This window comes from Mytilus edulis, chromosome 5 (assembly GCF_963676685.1).
Source record: "Mytilus edulis chromosome 5, xbMytEdul2.2, whole genome shotgun sequence".
NCBI lineage: Eukaryota > Metazoa > Mollusca > Bivalvia > Mytilida > Mytilidae > Mytilus > Mytilus edulis.
In genome coordinates this window covers 13,785,602-13,808,408 of record NC_092348.1, presented here as the reverse complement: position 1 = coordinate 13,808,408, position 22,807 = coordinate 13,785,602, and the positions used below count along the sequence as shown (strand labels likewise).

Sequence of the window (22,807 nt, the reverse complement as noted above, 5' to 3'; positions counted from 1 at the left end):
TAAAGGATTAAATTCAATCAACGTAATCCAGCTATCCTTTCTTTGCAATCATCTAAATGATTAAAAACAATCAAAGTTTTCAGTCTATCATTTCTTTGCAATCATCTAAATGATTTAACAAAAGCATTATAATTAAGCTATGGTAAAGAATTGAGTGAACAATATTAATCCAACTAAACAATGCTAGTAAAATAAAGAGAACACAAATGGTGGTAACTTGTAATCACAAAAATGTTTGTGTGTTTAAACACAGTTTGATATGCGAGTTGTAAACAGGTGAAAGTGGCTAAGTCAGAAAGTATGGATCTGCCTGATTTTCAGATTTTCAAATAATTTCAAAACACGATACGGAATGGGAATTAGAAGATTTGGATATAATTCAAACTCAACAGTTGGTTTTTAGTGACAATAAGAATAGATTTTCAAATCCAGTTTCAACCACAGAGTTTGAAAAGCGCATAAGTGACAGAATACCAGCAAAAACTAAAAGTTCTACTAACTGGAGTGTAAATGTTTGGAAAACATGGGCTGAAAACAGAAACTGTAACCCTATAACCGCTACTGAACATTATACATGTGTTCCGGTTGAAATGAAATCTGCAGATTTACAGCAGATGGACTTCTGGATGTCTAGATTTGTAATGGAATGCAGGCGCGAGGATGGGTCCCCATATCCACATAATACACTCATTAACTTGACAAATGGACTACAGCGTTACCTAAGAGATGATGGTCGTTCTGAAATATTTTTTTTGCAAAAAAATACCTCCACGTTTTCGACGTTTTAGAAGGCATTAGATGCAAGAATGAAAGAATTAACCCATGATGGTATTGGTAAGTCATATGGTTTTTTAAAATTATATTATAAATATAAAAATTAAACACCTATTCTACGCTTTGGCATAAAAAAAAATTGATGTTGCCAAACATCCAGTGAAAAGTATTACATGCACATTCAAAATGCGATCCAATTTTTAAAACAAAATTGACAAGAAAAAGCAGTGACATACTATCTTGTTGAGAATGCATGCTTGTCTTATACATCATCGTAATTATAGTTTTTCAAAAACATTTACTCTAATAGATATAGGAAGATGTGGTATGACTGACAATTAGACAACTCTCCATCCAAGTAACAATGTACACTTGATGTGTGCCGAATTCATTGATTTATTTATGATTTGTTTTTCATTTTTCTTAAAATTATCAAAACTGTATTTGTTTAATATCCCATTGTTTTATCTTATTTCTATTGTGTAAATATACTCTTTATCCTTTTTCATATGATAATTGTCACTGTTCGTCGTCCGTCATGTTTGTCGTCCGTTGGTCCGTCTGTCATAACATTTTTAGTATATGTGTTTGCTCAAGGAGGAAAAGTCAAATGTTTCAGATAAAAAGTACTTTTGCAATTAAATATTACTTCAAATATTCAATGGTATTTGAAGAAACCTTAATACACCCCCCTTTTCTACAAAAGTATTTCAAATTCAGTTTTCTTTTTTTATCAGATTTTTTTAAAACTTTTGGTAGGAATTCATAAGAGGGCAGATCCCGTATCTATTGATGACGAAAGGATCTTATGGGAGAAAGGCATTTTTAGCATGACGACATCTGAGGGCCTAAGTTTTGCAGTGTTTTATTACAATTGTAAACTCTTCGGTTTCCGTGAAATTGACGAACACCGAGATTTAGATGCCTCACAATATAAAATCTTTATTGATTATACGCAAAACAAACGCTGTTTGAAGTTTTTCGGTAGGGTATCCAAATATGTACAAGGGGGAATCAATCACCGCAAAATTGAACCGACACAAAATACTCATTGGGAAGATACTTCAAACCCAAGATACATTGTTAAACTGTTCAGCACATATTTGAAATATATTTCGAGTGAAGGGGCCTTTTACAGAAGGCCAATCGGGAAAATTAGTTTGAAAAACGAGGGAAATAAATTTTCTGCACAAGTCTTTGGCGTGAATAAACTGTCTACTTACATGAAACTTATGTTTGATAAAGCAGGAATAGATTGTTCAAACCGTTATATTTCAAACCATTCCGGAAAGGTTTCATGTGTAACAACCCTATAATATAGTGGTGTTGATGAATCGGCTGTCAAATCACGCAGTGGTCATCGTAGTAACGCGGTTTAGACATACAAAAGACGGAGCATAGAAATGAGCAGAAATATAAGTGACGCATTACAACCCCCTCTTCCAGCTGTATCTGATGACACGGAAAATATACCTACAATTAGCAATGTATTTTGTTTGCGCCAGACGGACCAAAAAGTGCAGTTCTACAATGATGAAAACGAATTGATCATTCATGTACCCAAGAGCGTAGAGCGTTTGAAAGTGGTCTCTTTCGATGTCAAAGTTATGTCATTTGACATGTAAACCACATTTAACGTTTTTCAAATTGTGTATTTTTAATCTTTAAAACTATGTGTTTGTGAGACTCATGTTCTTTATTGAAAATCCTCTTATCAATAAATAGATGATTGAAGTAATATTATTATTATTATTATCGTATATTTAAAATTTATAGATCGACTCATTGAAGATTCCTTGCTATTATGTATGATTTTTAGGCATCACCTTAATCTTTTTTGTGAGAAAGTCAAATTTTAATAGATTGTTTCATTAAAATTTTAATGGAATAAATGATTTCAGGTTGTAAATGAAAAGTAATTGTATTCATTTAAAATTAAAAACAGAAGCGTATATAGATAAATAAATGTTGTTTCTGTTTGTGAATTTTAATTGTTTGAATGGCTTAAGGGTGAAATAATTGCATGGACATATTTTTAAAGTAGTAACAGAATTTGACTTGCTTGCTTGTAATTACCTATTGATCATTGAATAGATAGTTGTGTACAATACAAAGTTAATTGTGCGTGACGAAATATAGAACATGGTTTAACCATATACTATGAAAAATAGTGTCTCAATTTGACACTTTTGATTGGATATTCGATTTTTATATTACGCTTAATTAGTGAGCGTACTTTACGTTTGGGTAGCATTTTTAAAGTAAACTTTATTTCTCCTACTTTTAATTGTATTTTTTTAACGTGGGTGTTACCTGTGAAAATAATTACGTTAAACAATTTTCTTTTTTTGTAATTGGATTATAACAATATTGTTATAGTCTGTATCACGATTGTATTTTGACCGATATCGAGATGTTAATTTTGAAACAACATATAATACATACTCATACACAATTACTACATACTTGAAATATATAACATACATTGTATACAGAACTATAACTGAAATTACAAAATGACACATTTTTTGCTGTTTACAAACTAAAACAAATGTATGGTTTTGACTGAGAAAAATAATAATCTGTCTCTAGTTTTCTCACTAAGTAATGTGAAAAAATTTCAAATCTATGAAACTCTAGTAAAGTACTGCTTGTTTTTTATGTTTTGTTTTTCGTAACATTTTGACAGTGTTTATTTATTTTTTTCATAATATTTTTCTTTTTTCTATTGTCATTTACTTTATATGATTTATGGTGTGAAGAGATGTTATGGTAGGTAAATCTTTTCTTTTGATTTGATATTTTCGAATACATCTACTATAGATAGAAGTTGTAATCCTGAAAGGTTTTAAATAGAACTCATACAGTTTAACTTTTCTAATATAATTGATTTATCTCTATCATTTTTTGTTTTTGGTATTATCAAAGATACTTGTCAATAGTAACATTAACATGACGATATATGTTATAATACAATGTTTGAAAAGTTTTACTTTTCTTTTTTTCATATCTACTCTTGTAACATTTGTTTTTGAATCTTTATTCCATTCAATTATCTTTATATAAATACATGATACACACAAACATAAATACAATAGACAAGACAAATAAACATACATGTTCTATAATTTATAGATGTACTGATTGTCTTTTCCCATCTGGTTGATTGGGAGTAGGTGGGGTTCTTTCCTTGGCTGCTTTTGTTTTATTGTTGGGGGTTAAAAATTTCGAAATGTCAGGTTGAGTTGATGAAGAATTTGTATTTGCTTCTGCTGATTTTGATGCCTGTTGTTCAGAAGAATCACTAGAAGTTTTGTTTCCTTCCGTTCTTGCAGCCTTATAAGCAGCTTTTCTTGTCTTCTTTCTTTCTTTTTTTGTGTTTCCTGGTGTTGTTTCTTTGTTCAGTGACACAGAATGTGCCAATCTAATAAAATACTGATCTTATTACGTTATACTACATTTGAGATCTAACAACTACCCTTGTCTCTTTCACTTTTGTGACCTTTCATTACGTAATATTTGACCGCAGAAAGTATTTATATTGACCAATCAAAACCGTCCTAATGAAAACGGCCTCAGAATGTTTTAAAGATGGCGACGCAGGATGGGAAGACGATTTCGAAAACGCATTAACAGAAATTTTGAATCAGCACAAAGTTCAAGGGCTAAATTGTGAGCAAACACAAAGTATTTTGGGGCACAACAATTGTATGGTTATCATCACGGTCATGCTGCCAACGGGCTATGGAACGATCCTGCTACCTGTTGCTGTAAGAAGTCTTATGTAACTTTAAAATAGAGTTAGTCTGTAACTTCTAAGGAAGATAAATGGATAACTTCAGTAAAAAAATCACCTTTTGACTTTTTGAATTGGATTTATGCCGGATTTACCTAGGGGAATTAGAAGCTTTCATACATCATTCAGTGGCAGATCCAGAACTTTTCTTGAAAGGGGGGGGGGGGGGGCACTTATATATTTATATAATTTATGTCCAGTTTCTTCCGTGATATATTGTACAGGAGATTAACTTTTAAATAGTTAAAAGTTAAAACATTAAGTTTTTATTTCAATTACAATTTAACTTATGTTGATCTGTGATATACATTTCAAGGTATCGAATAAACTTGACCAACGTCTTGTAATCTGGCAGACCGTAAGTGTACATTCAGACCATATGCGTATTTTAAAAAAGTATGCATATGGACTGGACCTAATTCTTTATTATTATTTAAATGATGTATATTTATATGTATGAGTGGGAAATTTAGATATTTGTACAACAGATTAGTGGATGAGGTACATCAGCAAGAATTTAGATTGATCGTTTGTCAACGACAATTTATAGTAATGTGGGATATTTTTGTTAATTTTATTTGACTATTTGATATCTTTTGTTGTTGTTATTTGTTTGTGAATCCTATTGAAGTGTCCTGAATTTTGGTCATTGCTATATGGTATAGAGGCGTTTGCCGCATGCACATCTAGATTGCCCAAATTTCAAAACTGTCATAGGTTTGATATATTGGTTTAGAGATAGTTTCGAGACGAAACTTTTTGCAGGAGTGGGTGTGTGGCACCGGATATATGGATCTATTTTGTTTCATTATTTACCATATTGTGTTATTTGTGTTTTCAGTTTTATATGTTTCACATTCATATCATATTCATATTTCATACACATGTTTCTTGACGATTGATGACTAGTATTTTTTCGCTGCGTATTTTGAAACAAACTAGCTTTGTACGCTATGTTTGGCTTTACGTACTGAATATTTAAATTAGTACAATAGAAAGATAAAGCGAGTCTTTATTATTATTTAAATGATATGTATTATATTCAAATGGCATGAGTTATGCATGAACTCAAAGCGCGGCAATATTACCCATATATATATACACATGTACTAATATAACACTTTTCGAGTTAGTCACTTGTCAATATTACACCCAGGAGGGCGGAAGACTAAAGTCACCGCTGCAGGTACTTGTAACTTTATTTATTCTTTTAGCCATGTTTAAAATGTTTCAAATAAAGTAAAGTTACTTTAGTATTTCAAATAAATAGATTTCATTATGGCTTGAAAGCCGCATTTTGGTGTGTAAGTTAATATCAAAATAAAGCTCCGTTGATGCAAATATTTCAGTCAAATATATTGTTCATATTTATTGGAACACAATTGTAAACTTAGTTTACAATTTGTATACTTGCAAATTAATATAATAGAGTATCTTAAAATTGGACGACTCAGTTGATGCAGAAAATAGCCCACACTTAGTCTTTGTGGTGTATGGTGACTTAATCTTCACCCAAGTCGGCGATATAAGTGCCCCATTTTTCCTGCGACTATAATTTGCCCTTATGAAACTCCTATCTCCATCACAAAACATATGCATCAATTGAACTGTTTTTGCCCATCTTAATTCTATACTATAATTAAATGCTTTATTGAGCAAACCCTGAACAGTTGATACTGTCTGAATACTGGGATGGTACTTCGTGTACGCATCCGTTTTTCGAAAGTTAGAGACAAGCTCCGTTTACAAAATCAGTTTTATCAACTGCAGATGTATTATTGTGGAATTTCATAGGGGGTGGCTAACTCACAAAAGGAATCATATAACCTGATTTTATATTATTTTAAATTATAAATTTGCTTGCTCCAATGTTCTCCCAAAAAACTACATTTTTAGATAAACTACTTTTGACGCCTTTGGCAAATTTAAAAAAATCAAATTTACCAAAATACTTTTAAAACATCTTCAAAAAGTATATTCATGTGCCCATGCAACAAATATTCATCTACTAAATTAAGATACTTATCTTTTATCTTATGTTGCTTGGTTGTTACTTGATGTAAATTGCTTGCTGCTTCTATTGGGACTTTTGTCCTACAGTGTCCACATTGGTGGCATTCCTAACACATTGCCGAAAGGGCGACTGGTTGTTCTGTTGATGAGGCAATCTAGACTATTAGTAGGAAGTCTGGAAACAGTAGCTTAGCGTAAGGTTTAGTACGACTCTTCTTCTTCTTGATGGTTGTGAGTGCTCTGCGTATAGCTTAGCGTAGTCTTATTTTATTTTATTATTGTGTCACATACTGATTGAACATTATACAATGACATAATAGAAATATGCATTAAAACAAATCAGCACTTATGTAGACCAGCAAGGACTTCGGAATTGAAAGTAAATTGGATTCGGCTTCACTCTTTAGTTGCACCGACGTTTCCTTTTTCAACTCGTTCTTCAGAGCAGATATTGTAGAATCGAAGTACGACGTAAACAGTTGAAATGTGCTGTCACTTATTTGTGCACGTGGCTGTGACGCTCTTTGCTGGGTTGCTGTCGGCGGTACTGGTACAGGCAAACTAGGAAATGCAGCTTCTCTATTAAGAACTTATAGAGTTGTGGAAACTCGTCTTCGAAACGGTGGTCTGTCGTGGTTATAATACAGGCAACGCAGTAGCACGCAGTATGCTAGTCCGCGTAATGCAGAACTCATAATAATAACATTATAAATTACATGACATTTAAATCAAACAGCAAATATAACAGGTATTCTAAAACATATGTTGATGTAAACAAACACACGTGTTTTACCAAAACAAATACATGTGCTTCCGTGCTATTATTTAATATATTTACCATGCTCAAATTAAGAAATAATTCATGGAAGACATAGATTTGTTGGAAATTTACACATGACCTGGGCCGTGATATTCGAATTTTATCCTGAGCGTTAGCGAGGGATAAAATTAACGAATATCACGGCCCAGGCCATGTGTAAATTTACAAGAAATCTATGGCTTCCATGAATTATTTCGATTCTAATAGGACAAATACGATCATTAAAAAACTGAAGCGATGATGGGTATACCTTGTGTGTGGCTGTTCTATTTTACCCACTGTTCGTTAAATGTAAAACAAATCGGCTAATAAACCTGCATGAGTGATTTCTTAACTAACCGCTAGAAAAACAAGAGGCTCTCAAGAGCCTGAATCGCTCACCTTAATTCTTTTGGTTAAATCTCTCATCAATGATTATTTTGGCTTTTCAATTTATTTAAATGTTTTTTGGATCGTCCTATTTTCTTCAAAAGCCAAAAAAAAATAATCATTTTCTCCTATGTTCTATTTTAGCCATAGGAGCTATGTTTCTTGACATACAAGGAAATAAAATATAAAATTTATACTAGATACTCTGAAACTCATTTAGCCTAAGTTTGGCTGAAATTGATACAGCAGTTTCAAAGGAGAAGATTTTTAAAAGTAAGTCAACATGATGAACAAATTGTGAAAAAAGTCTTTAAAGGGCAATAACTCCTTAAGGGGTCAATTGACAATTTAGGTCATGTTGACTTAATTGAAGATCTTACTTTGCTGAACATTATTGCTGTTTACAGTTTATTTCTATCTATAATTATATTCAAGATAATAAACAAAAACAGCAAAATTTCCTTAAAATTATCAATTCAGGGGCAGCAACCCAACAACAGGTTGTCTGATTCATCTGAAAATTTCAGGGCAGATAGATCTTGACCTGATAAACAATATTACCCACGTCAGATTTGCTCTAAATGCTTTCGTTTTTGAGTTATAAGCCAAAAACTGCATTTGACCCCTATGTTCTATTTTTAGCAATGGCGACCATGTTTGTTGATAGATCATAACTTCGGATACAATTTACAAACTAGATACCCTAAGGAACATTCAGTAAAAGTTTGGAAGTATTTGGCCCAGTAGTTTCAGAGGAGAAGATTTTTGTAAAAGATTACTAAGATTTACGAAAAATGGTTAAAAATTGACTATAAAGGGCAATAACTCCTAAAGGGGTCAACTGACCATTTCCGTCATGTTGACTTATTTGTAAATTTTACTTTGCTGAACATTACTGCTGTTTACAGTTTATCTCTATCTATAATAATATTCAAGATAATAACCAAAAACAGCAAAATTTCTTTAAAATTACCAATTCAGGGGCAGTAACCCAACAACAGGTTGTCTGATTCATCTGAAAATTTCAGGGCAGATAGAGCTTGACCTGATTAACAATATTACCTTGTCAGATTTGCTCTAAATGCATTGGTTTTTGAGTTATAAGCCAAAAACTGCATTTGACCCCTATGTTCTATTTTTAGCAATGGCGACCATGTTTGTTGATAGATCAAAACTTCGGATACAATTTATAAATTAGATACCCTAAGGAACATTCAGTTAAAGTTTGAAAGTATTTGGCCCAGTAGTTTCAGAGAAGAAGATTCTTGAAATACATTTTTTATCGTAAGCTACTTTCAAATTCACTGTTGACATGTTGTAACCAAGGAGCCGCCATGTTGACTTGCTGAAATCAGTAAATGTGCGAATAATGCAATAGAACAGAAAACAAGCAACACCCACCTCAATACTTTATTTTAATGCAATTGTATCCGAGTTTAGAAGGTAAACGCAATAGAAAAACCTTCAGCTTTGACGTTTTCATTCGTATGACGTCTTGTTTTGAAATGACGTTAATGCGCAAAAATCATTACTGGAATTTCGCGGAATTTTAATTTATTTTGTTTTTGTCCATTTTTCCGTTCTCTAATGTGTAAATTCTTTTTGTTATGCATCAGAATCAGAATAAATGTTCTGTAGGGTTTTATTCAAGTGTAATTGTTAACACAGCGAAATCCACAACCGTTTACACATAGGTTACGATACATGTGGATTTACGTGGGAGGCATATTTAAACAGCCATTTGTGTACATCTTGGAGTCTGCGCTAAGTATAGATATATCGAGAATTTTATCACGGTGTTGTTTACAAAGCGAAAGAAGCACGTCATATTAGAATGATATTTTGAGTTAATTTTTTCGATTAAAATTTGAATAAAATGAATAATAAAAAAATAACGACGACATAAAGCTAAGTATGAAAGTAGTACTCTCGGAACCAAATCTCTCTGTTTCTCAATCCACTTAAAATAAATAGCCTTCAAAAATCAAGAGGAAAAAATAAACACACTGAGAAAAAACAGATCAAACGAATGGATTACAACTCTCACATTCCTCACTTAATACTTGTGTAGAAAATGGTTGATTAAACCTGGTTTTATAGGTAGCCAAACCTCTCACTTGTATCACAGTTGCATAAAATTTCGTTGTAATGACAACGATCTGTGAACAAAACAGACAGACATAATATAATAGGTAAAAATGTCAAAATATAGGTACAGCAGCCAACATATTTTAATGTTATAATGTTAATAACTTTGTAAACAAACAAAGAAGCATAAAAAGGCATATTGACAAAGCATAGAAGCAAAAAATGAAAGACAAGAATACAAAAATTTACCATAGCACAATTACGGGATATACACGTACCGAGCCACGTCGATCAGATGGATATCAACAAACATTGACTGATATTCAAAAAGACAAATAAATACTGGAACGCGTTTTAAGATCATAATCAAGGTCACAACGTGTGCTATTTGTGAAGTCTGAGTAGCAGCTGCAAGATCTTGAATACCGAAAAAAGTTGGGAAATGTATATCCCATATGCAGGTGAAGTTGGTATATTAATAATAAAGTGGAAGGAAATTAATAGTTTCAAAAATTAAAATCGTCTCGTTTGTTATAGATTGTAGTACTGAGATGACCGTGTATGTCAAATTCGAAAAAAATGTATTAAAATAAGGCAGATATAGCCGTGTCTGCTTTTTCTTTAGTTTCGAGTTCTGGGGGATAAATTAATGGAACCCAATCAACGTACTGATCACTTTTTCATTCGTGTAAAATTGAGAATGAAAATGGGAAATGTGTCAAAGAGACAACAACCCGACTAAAGGGCAGACAACAGCTGAAGGTCACCAATGCAGCAGGGAAACTCCTGACCCGGAGGCGTGCTTCAGCTGGCCTCCATACTAAAATGTATACTAGTTGTGATACTGGACGTCATACTAAACTCCAAAATATACACAAAAATAGAATGTTTTTGCTTTTGATTTGTCCACTATTACCAATAACATTAACGGTACCAATGTTCCTGCATCAGATGCGCATTTCGACAATACATGTCTCTTCAGTGATGCTCGTGGCCAAAATATTTGAAATCCCAAGCTTATATAAAAGATGAAGAGCTATAATCTAAAAGGTCCAAAAAGTATAGCCAAATCCGTGAAAGGAATCGGAGCTTTGCATGAGGGAGATACATTCCTTAACATTTGCCGTATGGGAACCCAAAGTAATAAATTAATAGCGTATGCTACTAGGATACCATTTTTATATTGAAAAGCAACATTTCCTGCTGTACAGTGACTCATCTCTAAATAGTTATCAAAGGTATCATCTCTAAAACGAATTAGTAGCTGTCGTCTTAAATCTTGACAAGGAGATAAGGAGACGAAACTGATCCGTCATTCTTTCAGGACAGGCATAGAAACGAAGAAATTAGAAAGAAGCATAATGAAAGAAATCAATAACAATCAGAATGACATACAGAAATTTTTCAAACACAGACAAAAATGGGAACAAATGCATAAATATCTTAAATGTTAACAACGACGTATTTGAAAGAGATAATAAAAATGCAGATACTTTTCATAAATTAAAGCCATGATGAGTCAATAGTTTTCACTGTTTAAAGACACAGGCTACAAGTGAATCAACAACTATCATTTATTCTTGTAAACATAAAATGGGGAAAAAAGCACGTGTAAGACATGTTATATATTAATCACGACTCCTGATTTTACAAGTAACTTTACGTCTAAAACATATCATACTAAATCTCCCGAGCCTCTGGACTGTTCAACGGACACTGTCGTGTACGGAATCGAATGTACTTTGTGTGGACTACTTTATGTTAGTTAACTCGTCAGACATTGCGTCAAAGAATGAATCAACACCGGTCTGATAATATAAATCCTCAATTAAGGGTCCTTTATAACCATTTTAATCAACCGAACCATAATCCTTCTTTATTTATGAAAGTACGTATCAGCGAGAAAATTTATCACCACACAAATAGCACTGCACTAAGTACTCCTTTCCGTAAAGAGAGATAAGGGATATGCAATGCCATATGATTGCAATAATAACATCAAAGGAGTAGGAAATTTGTCAAGTCCTGCCTGCAGTGATGGAAATGTTAATACAACCTTACGACAACAACGTAGTCATGGGCAAAAACTTTACCATCAGCCTAATGTAAAATTAATTCTTCCAAATCTAGATCGCCCTCTGAGAGCTTTGATTACCTTCTTTCACATCTGCCATCATCCACAAGGGTTATATTACAATAATTTAATTTTGGATGTAACGCGTCTTCTGATTGGCTGACGTTATTTTGTTGTCAGCCCATAGACATTATTTAGTCATGTGACCGTGACGTCATCAACGTTTTTTCATGGTTTTCTACGGTTTAAAATGGAATTTAGAATTAAATTATAAGAAATGACTGTCATATTTCTTCTGTATATTCGAAATAACATAAAAAATGTGGTGCACACTGTTAAATAACCCGCTACGCGCGTTATTCAGTGTGCAATTTTTTTATGTTATTTCTTCAGACAGAAAAAATATTAGTCATTCCTTAATTAGAACTATTCTTTTTTTCACTGCCTGTTAATTTTCTTAAATATGCACTTGACAAAGGATGTATCAATGCATGTTCTTCAATATACAGACTTGTCAGTATTATTTGTGATGTAGCTCTTTTCCGTCTTTTCAAACCCGTAAGATCGGAACCTTTACATTAGGAAAAGAGGAAATTCCCTCCTGTTCACTTTACCAATAATCCACAATGCCTTTCAACATAAAAATGGTAGCTAGTATACGCTATAAATTTATAACTTTGGGATATCATAAGGCATATTTTTGTTAATAGTGAACAAAAGGGTAAAACAAAGTGATCAGTATGCTGGAATTTCTTATCGACAACATATTTGTTGAATTGTGATGTAAACTTTTCAACAAATTGTCGGCATTCCTGAGGAAACGAACTGTGCGCCTCTTCTTATTTTCAAATGAATCGGAGTTCCTTCAGATGCTTGTCAAAAACAGGAAGACAAAAGAAGCCAGTTTGCACCTGTCCTAAGTCAGGAATCTGATGTACAGTAGTTGCCGTTTGTTTATGTAATTTATACGTGTTTCTCGTTTTTTCATATAGATTAGACCGTTGGTTTTCCCGTTTGAATGGTTTTACACTAGTTATTTTGGGGCCCTTAACCCTTTCAGCGCCAAAACGACATTTTTGTCGTTTACCGCTAGCACGCCAAAACGACATTTTTGTCGTTTTTCAGTAGAACATACGAAGCATTAAAAACGTATATAAAAAACTTCATTTGACTGCCGAAACCATATTAGGTTTAAAGAAAAAATAATTGACTTTGTTCTGTTATTCAAGAATAAACATAAAAGTCTCAAATTATATATTGAATTTTGGGGTTGAAACTATTTTTGTCTGAGATAATTTGCAACTTTTTACACAATCTATACTCCAATTATAAACTCTGTATGCCTTTATTTATTAAATTAACTGAATGAAATTAGCTCACATGGTTGACTGTAAAAAAAAAAAGTTGTTATTTTATTTTTAAATTGTAACGTTTATCTGAATGACGTCATCAAAACTGATGCTGTGTCAGTGTGTGTGACGTTTCTGCGTATAAAAGTGGCAGGTACTTGATATTACTGGAAACGTTTTGCAGTAAAATCATGGAGTTTTTACCGATTTTTACAATGTGAAGTGTTACAGATCGAAAATCATTCGATAATTTGTTTAATAGTTTGTTGTTTATTAATTTATTCAATAAAACTGTTAGTTTAAATTTAGAAGGTTAGCTCTGCAAATATAGTCGGTATATAGAATCCGGGAATATCTCTTTTTAAATGCACTATTTTACCCTTCATATTTCTTGAGAAATTTAGCCATCTGGGGTTGGCTTAAACATGGGTTGACTTCACTAGTTTTAAAAACAACCAATATTTAAGTTATAACTTATAATGAATAATTTTGACAATGCCGGTCTTCTAAAATAATTTCTGCGAAAACCAAATAAACTTGACCCGGATTTTTGTATTTTATATCATTCTAATACTTAATTATGGCATACAATCTGCATACTCCGCCTTATGTGTCCATGTGTCTCACTTTGTTGTCAATTCAATATTAGAATACATATTCAATTCTGAGTTAAGATCGTATTTTGATTTACCCATCACTTACTGCGTATTTTTGGATTTATTTTTGTCCTTTGTTACTGTGTTGGGTTTTTTTTGGTGCTTGGTCCAATTTTGACAAGTCAAGCTTTTTTAAAAGTTTTTTTCTATCTGTTCTAATATTAAACTGGTACCCGACATGTCATGCTCATCTCATTTTACATGTTTCACATTGAATTATATAGTGACCAATCGTGCATACATAAAGAGAGGTAAAAGATACCAAAGAGATAGTCAAACTCACAAGTCAAAAACAAACTAACAATGCCATGGCAAAACACTAAAACTGACCAAAAGACAAGTTAAATTTACACAGGCAGAAAAGAATACTAAAGACTGAGCAACATCAACCCAACCAAAAGTGGGGGAGATCATATATACATAACTATTGTATAAGGCAGTACGACGACCCGTAGTTTATAGCCTTGTTCCGATGACTTTGGTGGCTATAAGTGACTAATTTGTTACCATACGTACAGCTATCATGACTTATTATAACGAACTCTTTCAAATATAATAGTGGTGCCAAAAGAAGATTCTGAATTGTTTATTTTAACAACCATTATTGTTAAAAAAACCAGCTAAAGAATAAAACAATATATAAACACGGACGACAGTGCATAATTCTCTATATATAAATTACATACAAGCTAATACTAGTACTGACAATTCAAACCTAACACACGCAATTGATATACAAACTTGTTTATATACAGAAGTTAGCATGCAGATCAGTCCATCTGATCCATTAAAATTATTACATTATTGTCGTAATTTTGAATCGGTTTTTTTTTTCGTTACCAAGAAAGACTAAACAAGACTGCAATCTAGCTACTTCGTATGACTAAATATGAAAAAGATTAAGATATAATCAAATAGAGCTAAGGAAAAAAGATGAAAATATAATAACATATAATGAGGCATTATTGTCCCAGTCCAGTCGTTGTTTTCGTTAGTATTTGAGTTGGTGTTGTTTTTATTGTCTAAGCGGTTGTGTTCGTTAATATCAGACTTCTAAATTTTAATTTAGGAAGTGAATGGTATAACAAATATGTGTAGCCTCCAATAATTTATTCGCAGTCGATTTATACTTTTGCTTTTAGAGTTTGAAATATCGTATAATGCATATTTCCGACTATCTTTTTTTTAGACTGTAAGTTGACCTCTATATATCTTTGTAAAGTTGTTTGTGTACTGGAGTTAAAGTCTCATTTTCACTGAGTCTGGAATGCATGGATCTCTTTTTAAAATTTAGAGAAGGGCTTTTAATGTAAGTCGACCAGTTTGTGATTATATTTGTGCATTTATTAAAATCAAATTCATTACTTGAAGAATTAATCTCAGTAAAAAGGAAAGTACGTTGTCCGTTATTATGATTGGAGTAAACTATTGGTACCAACATTTACCTCTTTTATTTCATACTTCAAACTAACTGTGTACATGTACTAGTAATTAGACACTATACATCTTAATGTAAGAATCAATGAAGGAAAATAGTTCAAGCATTTAGGGCTATATCGATTTAACGAAATTCCTAAATAAACCCTTGCCAAAAGAATGTGTATTTACGATGAGATAGTTTCTCCTCATTTTCTGCCGAAATCACACCAATGAAAAAGGGGTTCATATATGATTTTCAATGTCAATGATCGCAACAAGAAACATAAAATTATTTGAGCGACAGGCCTCATTTCATGACAAAACTGAGGTTAGGTCAGACATGTATTTAGCACAGCAAAGTATTTCTTAAAACTGTACCTTTAATTGTACACTTTTTAGAAATAGTATCTGGAAAAAAATCGGCTTACTCTATAAAAAGGTCAAGACAGTTTGAACCACAGGTATTAATACATTAAATTTTCACCAAGTGCTTCATAAATAAATATTTAGTGAAATTATGAAAATTTGCATGCCGTTGACATGTAAAACATTAATTGACTTGAATTATAGAATACCAAAAAATAAAATAATTTTAGGCTATATAAAAAAAGAAGCAAAATGAATGCTAAATATTTTCAACTACATGTACTGGTCTAGTCAGAAAAGTGACATTCTTCAAAACCAAACCGGCAAATCAAAATGAAAGAGAAGTCACACAATTGTAATGTTAAAGCAAACTTATTTCAGATTATACATCAGAAAAAAGATAAGTTAGTGTTGTGTATTCGTGAAATATTTGCCGCTAAACTATTTATTACTCAATAAGTTGAGACTTATCTGATGGTTGAATTATAACAATGCTATATACTGGTATCCCTAATTTTGTGGTGATATGCAAAGATCTGCAAAGTGTTCAGTCGAACTCTTCATCGATGGTGCTTAAGAAAAAAACAGACCCGCGCCAAGTATGAAGAAACTGAGAACACTTTTCGTTTTTTTTTAATCATTCGATGATATCAAATCTTACATTTGATGATGCTTTATAGAGGGCGTAAAGAGAGGGGTAGGCTCTTATCATAGAGTATAAACATACAATTGATTTTGGTATTTGTAGAACACTGTATACAAGTTTCACGAAAGTTGTGAGGGTAAAATGCATGAGTTACACCATGTTCCCCTAACTACACGAAAGAAGGCGACATAAAATTGCCATTTAACGATGAACGAACAATTAAAACTTTCTTGCACATTGATCTTTTTACCGATTTCACAAATTACGATGAATAACGACAACCTTTATCACGGCTGCACGTGGAAAAAAAATGTCAAAACATGTTGCACGAAAATAACCCTTTACACGTACCACCCTCTTTACATCAAAATACAGATATTGAGCTATAGTTTGATAATGATATTCATCATGCTATAAGAATCTTCATTTATTTCCATATTGTCGGGTGTTTTAAATAGTATTCTAGAAAAGAATAAAAAAAAAACTTCGAAATTAAACAAAAATCACTGGAAATACGCATTCGCTACGTGAACTCAAGTTAATTCAAATGTGGCCGGAGATATGGGAAATTTCCCGAATATATGAGATGTCCAATTAATCGATTACGGAGGATAGCGTGCATGTGCTTATACGGTAATGTGTTGACGTTACGTTACGTATCATTTTAGTAACGTCATTGAAATATGTATGGCAACGTAATCATGTGAAAAAACAACGTCTCGGCGCTGAAAGGGTTAAGGGAATACGATACAGTAGCAGGGGCAGATAATAATGTTTTCAAAACTTTTCCTGTTGTTTTCGCGACGTTGGTAACCAGAACGTTGTAATTTCGCGATGTTTCTAATAAGAACGTTAACATTTCGCGACGACGCTTTAAATGAATTCATATTTTCGCGGAATATTCACTGATGTCATAATCAGGTTGCGCGAATTTCAAAAAAGTACCTGCTAAAAAAGCGGCTATGTCGTTTCTAAAAGACGGCGAAATCCGCCGAAGAGCAGTGAGATCAAAGGAAATACTGGAGATGAACACAAATAAATCAAATACAACTTTGCATGACGAATTGAAGAAAAGGTAAAAGACACAGAAGAGAGTTCTGACAGTATAACATGGAAAGACGGAAGAAGAATTGTGGAGCTTTTTAGTCTGGCAAAAGCACTGAATAACTGCCAAAACTGCACGGCCAAACGAAATCTGGTCAACGTACTAAGAGAAAGAAAAATTGCAAGGATTTCGGAGCTATCCTACTATTCGTTGCTCAAACTGTAACATGCTGAATAATATTTTTACAAAATGAAATAAGACACATTACGGAACAAAAGGACCTGCTATTTTTGCCATCAGCACAAACATGACAAAAGCTGCAATAGCTAATTATGAGTATAGATTTTATATAGATTAGACCGTTGGTTTTCCCGTTTGAATGGTTTTACACTAGTAATTTTAGCGCCCTTTATAGCTTGCTGTTTGGTGTGAGCCAAGGATCCGTGTTGAAGGCCGTACCTTGACCTATAATGGTTTACTTTTATAAATTGTTACCTGGATTGAGAGTTATTTCATTGCCACTCATACCACATCTTCCTGTATCTATTAATTGCTGCTTAACGTCCAGCAGCAAATATTTAATTGAACATTTATGATATCAGCATGTTGTTTTAATGAAACTAAAAGAAATGAGAAAACGTATGTATCCGTGATTAACAAGAAAATTTTAACAAAATATATGGCGCGTAGGGTGGCCGAATCGGGTCTAGTGTTGGAAGATTTGAAATCCATACACAAAAGTCATTACTACGGCATGGGGTACAGGTGTGCAATATTTTTCATGACGAGAACATTTATTTTCATTCATTGATAATGAAGTCAATAATACAATCTTGAATTGAAAGATAATCAGAATCAAAATAGTTTGTGCCTTTATTTTTTTCTTCTTGTATAGCATTGGGCAGACCGCAAATTGAATGGTGAATTGTTAATGTACGGCCGAATTTAACAGACAATCTATAAAATAACAAAACCGACTGCATATGCGAGACCCTCATGGGTGGACAAGGTCGTACAACACCCCTATTCGTAAATAAAATTATAAATAAAGAAGTCTCTTATCCTGTCCTGGACTTGCCTTGGTACATACAGAAATTGCAGAGTTTAATTGATTTTAAAAAAAATATATGATATTATGTGTATATGTGTATGTAGAAAAGGTGTCAATAAAAGTCCGTTAAAAAGATTTAAAAAAATTCCATTGGTGTTGTTTTTGTTTTGCATTTAAGCAAAATATTGCCAATAGATGCAGAATTGTCACACGTTAGTTTGTTTAATTGGTTTATTTTTTGTGTATATCAATCTGGATGTTATAGACCAAAACAAGAAAACGTCCGTTCACATGCTGTTAAAAGGGCTGGCAATTCAATGGTGTCGTTTGTTATTGTATATCATATTTGTATTTCGTTCATTGTTTCAAGTTGTACTTAACTCAGGCCGTAAGTTTCCCGTTTGAGTTGTTTTGCATTTGTCATGTAGGGTCTTTTCATAGCTGACTATGCGGTATGGGTCTTAATCATTGTTGAAGGCCGTCTGATGTCCTATAGTTGTTTACGTCTTTGTCATTTGGTTTCTGGTTGAGATTTCCCTCATTGGTAATCATACCACGTCTTCTTATTTGTATAAGCATCTCCCTTTTGTACTTAGAGATATAAATTGAAGTATCGACAAATGTACACTAATTGCAGACAGACAGACAGATCAGAAAGTGTACACACGTTAAAACTCGTCGCTGTCAAGCTGATGAGAAAATATGAAGTCATGCAGTAGCGTTGTTTCTGAGAAAAGTAACACAATTATAGTTAGACGATCGGACAGAAAAAGAAAAAAAAGTGTTTTCAATATAGCTCTACTTCTAGACAAACAAGTACGCAAATATTCATACAGTTACGCTGTATGAAAGGTAATGCAACTTATCTATTGATAAAGAAATCCTTGAATATTATTCTCTAATACTAGCTGCTGTACTTCCTATGAAATGTTATACTACAACTTCGTTTTCAGTCGACTGAGGCAGTTATGACATGAAATTGCACAAAACAACTCAAACTATAGAACAAGAAGTACTCCTTATAATCTAAATTTGAAAGATTATTATCTTTTGAATGTAAAAAAAAAAAATACAACTACGTCGGGGCCTTTTAAAGCTGACAAGTTTTGTCATTGTGGAAGGTAATACGGTTGTTAATTAATGGTATCACCTCACTTAATTTATAGTTGGTTCACATTTTGCCATGTTAGGGCCTTTGCAATAATGTTGGCTATCCTCTTTCGGTACATGAAGCAATTTAAAACTAATGTCTGCACCTGTATACTTCTTTAAGATTTTTCTGTTTTGCCGTACATCTGACAAAGTAATCTGCTAGGATCCTTTTTTTATATCCTTTTTTTATTATGAAAAGGTTCCTGTCCAAATTCCGTTTCGTAAATGTTTAGCCTCATGTTTAGCACAAATGTTTAGCGATTTTACGAATAACCATCTTATGAATTTTTATGATAAGTATCAACGCTTTGGAAAACGCCTTCATATACTTGACAGCATAGTCGTGTACGGCGGGAATGATTACACGACGTTGGTGCGATTTAAACTTTATATAACGTAATTTAGCGCCATACTTATAGACGTCGTAAAAAATTAAGGTATATAGCTTTTATTGAAAAAACAAGCACATGGACCCATATTTTTTTCTTTTGCAATCAATCAAGTACTGTTTCAAGAATACTCCGCAAAAATTTCAAGAAAAAATCAACGATCAATTATTTTTCTGCACTTCCGAAAAGACGCAAAAATATGGTCAATTTCTTTATTTCGCATATATCAATCTAAATCCGGAAAATGATAATTTGGTTTAACCTTAAACTTGTTTCAGCACGTAGATGCCATGGATCAACGGAACGTTTTACAAAAAACCCGGTTAAGTTATGACTTTTTGTTCAAAAGTATTGTTACTTTCTTTAAAAGTCATTATTTATGAATTTTCGGGAATTTTCTTCCAAATATGCAAATTTCGAACCAAATTATCTCAAAAAGTAAGTCATGAAGGTACTTTTTTCTTTTCATATTTGGAAAGTACACATTAAAATTGACCTACTATCAAAATTTTAGGAAAAAATCAACGAGGGATCTCTACCGTATCGTATGCCCTTAATAGCTTGTTGTTCGGTGTGAGCCAAGGCTCCGTGTTGAAGGCCGTACATTGACCTATAATGGTTTACTTTTTAAAATTGTTATTTGGATGGAGAGTTGTCTCATTGGCACTCACACCACATCTTCCTATATCCATAGATTATTTAATTTCACTTTCAAACATATTGATGATGTTCTTTCCATTACCAATCCGAACTTTTCTGATTGGGTTCCATTAATATTTCCCCTAAAACAAGAAGAAACAACAGACACGGCTTCCTCTGCCTGATTTTTCAAATTATAAATCCCCCCCCCCCCCCCTTAGTAGCAATTTACCAACTTCACCTGCATATTTGATATATATTTCTCAACTTAATCCAAATTCAAGAGCTTGCAGCTCCTACTCAAGACTTTGTTAAACGTCACCAGTGTATGAGCAGAAGGATGATGAACCAGAGGTATGTCAAAGAACGTCTCGTCCTTTTTCTAAATAAGTTTATCGGAAGGTACCAAGACCTTGTTGATGAATATTCCGTATCAACTTTACAAATAATACAGGATTGTCTTGATGTATAGATTCTGCGTACTGACGTTGTTTATCACCTTAACAACGTATTATATTGATATTTTATTTGCCTTTGTTTTATTATTTAGATTACATTTACTGTTTGGTTTGTTTTCTCCGATATCCATATGACGTGGCTCGGTACTTATACATCCCGTGAATGTGTTTGTATTATCTATCCTTTTGCTGGTCTGTTTTGTAAAGTAAAAGCAATTCTGGATAATTCTAACATAACTTTTGATAATTTAACCCTGTATACAACCATTCCCCATGTGAAATTATATAGTTTCTTTAATATACATTGAACGACATAATTTCTTCCCATGTCCCGTTTATATTTTCTGAGGTCAGACACGCGAAGCAATGATTGTTTTCCGACATAGTCGGTATAGTTATGGTTTGTGCCCTTTGAACTTAAGGACGCTAAACTATGGCAACAGAATATGCATGCTTGAAAATCCTTTCTGTGATTGGACAAACTGCTGTCATGTAACGTCTTTTAGGGGTCCGTAGGTGGCCTGTTGTTAGGCAAAATTTCTGTCTCTACCCAATATACCCTCATTTTCCAGTGGCATTTCAAATTTCCCCGACCATCTTCCTTTATTATAACAACCTACCTATAGTATTTATTGTTAACTTGTTCTCGTCCTGAATATGCATGAAATATTTGCCACTGGACGTTAAGCAACCAACAATCAATCAATCAATATATAATTTTTAATGTAAACTTTGTTGTACGAACTTGCATGACTTTTAGAACCTAGTCAGTACGCATGTGAGATTTCCGCGGGGTTTTGGTGAATGTAAACAGATTTAGAAAGATACGAGGACCGAGAATACTGAAGATTTAATTAAAGAGGTCCTGCATCATTAAGTCATTGTGCTTCTGAAGGTTATCGAAATAATAGTTTTAAACATATACTCAAATTTAAATACGTCGGATATCTTTTTTAAAGATAGTTCTTGTTTTTAATTTGATAGATGCTCTTTGTGCTTTTTTTGTAAATTTTGTTTGTTTTAATATTGTAACACAGTGATGACTGCTGTACCCACATGCATATTTTGACTATTTTACTTATGTCTGATCACGCATAGTTGTAAATAAAACGGAATTTGATGCGACTGTCATACAAGTGAGAGGTTAAGCGCTATAAAACCAGGTTCAATCCACCATTTTCTACATTTGAAAATGTCTGTACCAGGTCAGGAATATGACAGTTGTCCACTCATTTGATGTGTTTTGTCATTTGATTTTGCCATTTAATTGCGGACTTTCCGTCTTGAATTTTCCTCGGAGTGCAGTATTTTTGTGATTTTACTTCTTTTTTTTTCTTTTTTTTTTAGAGTTATCAAAATCACTTTATTGTCACCCTTATTTAAAAACAAAGGAGAAAAAATGATGCAAAATAGTTCTTACATGTATCATACTACTGGAAATCAGTGAATTCATCTTACGAAAAGACTTAAGATAAGGTTATTAAAAGCTACAGTCAACCCTACAAAAAGACATCAAGATTAAGTCCAGCCATCATTTTCGAAGTATATCACAAAATATCACCCGTTTGTATATACCTTTTTGATGCAAAACCATCATTCGATGTAGTCGTACTAAAAAGGCTGTTAAGAAATTTATCAGGCAATGGTAAACTGAAATCTCAGAAAAAATTTCCAATTCTACAAGGCGTTCAACAGGGAGGTTA

The 22,807-nt window shown here is 32.9% G+C and overlaps 1 protein-coding gene across 1 annotated transcript in view; it reads right to left on the bottom strand.

Moving 5' to 3' along the window:
• Positions 1-3,903: 3,903 nt before the first annotated feature.
• The window catches only part of LOC139524941 (serine-rich adhesin for platelets-like), a 28,713-nt gene continuing 9,809 nt past the window's right edge, over positions 3,904-22,807 (bottom strand). Inside the window, exons 6-7 of the mRNA XM_071320114.1 lie at positions 4,537-4,589; positions 3,904-4,198 (exon numbers count right to left, since the gene is read on the bottom strand). Coding sequence (XP_071176215.1) covers positions 3,904-4,198; positions 4,537-4,589 — 348 coding nt within the window. The remainder of the gene's footprint in view (positions 4,199-4,536; positions 4,590-22,807) is intronic.